The following is a 2,667-nucleotide window of genomic DNA, read 5'->3' as shown; positions in this document are numbered from 1 at the left end:
CAAGGATCAGACGTTTTCTGTCAGATTCAATTTTACTGAAGTTGTTTATTTTTTTTAAATATTCTATGTCATGATTTAGCCTTTAGAGTCTACTGAAAACTCAAAGATGGTTCTTTTATATTTTCATAATGATCGACCAAAGAAAATTTTAAGTTGTGAGTGAATTGATATGATTTTTCTAAAACAAATCGTCACTGTTGTACGTTTCTGCAGTATTGGTCAACTACTCGTTTGACTATGGTCAAAAGGTATTTAAGATAAACTAAAAATCCTAAAAATTTTATTACTGGAAAGGCGATAAGTTAGGATTCATAATATATAATTATAATAATTTATGGATTCGTATTGGACTCAGTAAAATTATTTGAGTGACCTGGCGTCAGTTTCTGTTTTATGAATCTTTCTTAAAAACGTAATTATTTTGGATTTAATCTGGAACTTTTAACGGTGAAATTAATTTTTCTGATAAAGTATATTTCTTTAGGGTTTATGTAAATTAAAAATCACATCAAATTAACGGTTAGATGTTCCGAAAAGAATTTTTATATATCCGCTGCGAAAGAATTTCAAAACAGAATTTCTGAATTAAACATAAATAAAGATTAAACAAAGAACTAGTCGTTTGGACTTGGGCCAAGTATGGAAGTCAGGACCTGATATTTAAGGTAGCATTTTGGATTTTGGGTTTTGGATTTGGGTTGAAATCGAGGCCCGAAATTTGGGTTGTTACAAGGGGTGGTTCCCTTACTAACTGTCTTCTTCTTTGGTGTAGTCTTTGGAGTCCCAAACACTGTGTCTTTCATCCCCATCCACAAACATATACATCCATCCTCATTTACAAAAGAATCCTCCCAAAAATTATCAAAATCATCATTGTTTAACAATGGCAGTGGCAGACATTCTTCCTTAAACCAATATAAATTAAACTTCTCTTTAACATCCATAGACAAACCCTTATACACCATATACTTAAGTGTCATCAACTCTGTTTCATCTCTATGGCAATCAGGAAATACCAAAGTCTCATTCTTTGGCTCCGCATATACACTGATATTCCTAAATTTGAACTGACTGCAACACAAATGAAACAAAATCAGATATAAACCTATGAAAACCCAATGAAAACCTAATTAAGCAATATTACTTAAAATCAAACACCCAATCACGAAAATTAAACCCCAATTAAACAATAAAAATTTGGTTTCAAATAAACCCTAATTACAAAGGAAAAAAAACAGAAACCCTAAAAATCAATCGATCAATTAAATCAATTAACTATCAATACAATGATTTTCATCATATATTAAGTCACGGGTTTCGTTAATCTTACCTTGATTCAGACAGTTTCAATCCCGGTTTGTACCTCATCTTCACTGTATCACCACTATCTCTGAATCCCTAAATATGTAGAACTTTTCTTCCAAATACACTCTGGTCTTTCACTAACATCTATGTCTTCAACAAAAACAACTTCAATAACATCAGTTTTCTTTTTATTTTCAAACAGCTTCAATACCTAACCCTAGTTTCAGAACTGGGAGAAGAGAACGAGGGAGAAGAGAGGACGAAATAGAAAGTGTGGTGAGAGATTACACCACACGCGTCTTTAAATGGGCAAGGGCACAGTCGTAAATTCTCGTACCGAGTTTGAATTATTCAACGCAGCTGACCGATCTGGTGGGCCCATGTGTCAACTCTAACGGAAAGGCCAGTTTCTAAAAGAATTTAAAAGCTTGGCCGGTTTATTAATTATATGGTTTGAAGCAGGACACGTAGGTGATGCGATGTGCTAGGGATAGTTGTTGCTATGCAACTCATACTATCCATAATATCTAAGTTACTGCTATGGTTAGAAAGAGATAATAACTGTGGTGTAACTAGTTCATACTATCTAAACCAAAGTTGACGAACTACGGTCGTGCTTGATCCCTTCGAGCAACGGAGAAGATACGTAGGCAGCCGTTATGCTGTTCAGCACATCTTTGCGAGGTTGTTCATATCATCTGGAAAGGGTTGGTAGCTGTTGGTAGTTTATACCATCCATTCAGAGATGATTGCGAACTTGGCAATATATATATCACTGGTAAGAAGAGGTAGTTACAGTACTGGCTGTTCATACTACCTAGTGAAGGGGTGATAATTGTCTCTCCGAGATAATTCATACCATCTGATAATTGTTCAAACTATAAGACAAGAGGTGATTATTACTAGTCGAGGTAATTCATATCTTCTGTCTAGGCTTGTGAGTTAAGCAATAGTTATTGTCTGAGAGGTAACTCAAATGACATGAGAGGGATGGTTGCTGCATATAATGACAGTTCATACCATCAACCTAGAGATGATTGCTAACTCTATGAGAAGTTCATATCATCTGAGAAAGACAGTCGGCGGAGCTTGAGACAATATTGTGAATTGCCAGGCCAGAAATGGCACCCCACTTACGGGTGGCAACCCGGAAGACCGTTTGTTTGATAACGGTGGCTGGTATCGGAATATCCTGGCATTTGATTACCGTTTGTTTGATAATGGCGCGTCATGTCAGGCCTTAATTGGCACCCCACCTACGGGTGGCAACCCGGAAGACCGTTTGTTTTGATAACAGTGGCTCGGACTACTCTGGCAAGAAATATTGTATTCTCACAGTAAAATGATGAAGATCATTGGTAG

At 36.1% G+C, this 2,667-nt stretch overlaps 1 protein-coding gene across 1 annotated transcript; it reads right to left on the bottom strand.

Annotated features, from left to right (window-relative positions):
* Window positions 1–542: 542 nt before the first annotated feature.
* On the bottom strand, window positions 543–1,481 carry LOC113352497. The gene is made up of 3 exons (XM_026596309.1): window positions 1,331–1,481; window positions 731–1,071; window positions 543–553 (listed from the first exon to the last, which is right to left on the bottom strand). Exons 1-3 carry the CDS (start codon window positions 1,366–1,368, stop codon window positions 543–545), a joined length of 390 nt encoding a protein of 129 aa, XP_026452094.1. The 5' UTR covers window positions 1,369–1,481.
* Between the last annotated feature and the right edge of the window lie 1,186 nt (window positions 1,482–2,667).

The sequence above is a fragment of the Papaver somniferum genome, chromosome 2, assembly GCF_003573695.1.
Source record: "Papaver somniferum cultivar HN1 chromosome 2, ASM357369v1, whole genome shotgun sequence".
NCBI classification, from domain to species: Eukaryota; Viridiplantae; Streptophyta; class Magnoliopsida; order Ranunculales; family Papaveraceae; genus Papaver; species Papaver somniferum.
Note: the sequence above shows the minus strand (reverse complement) of the source record. Positions and strands in the feature narration are given on the sequence as shown.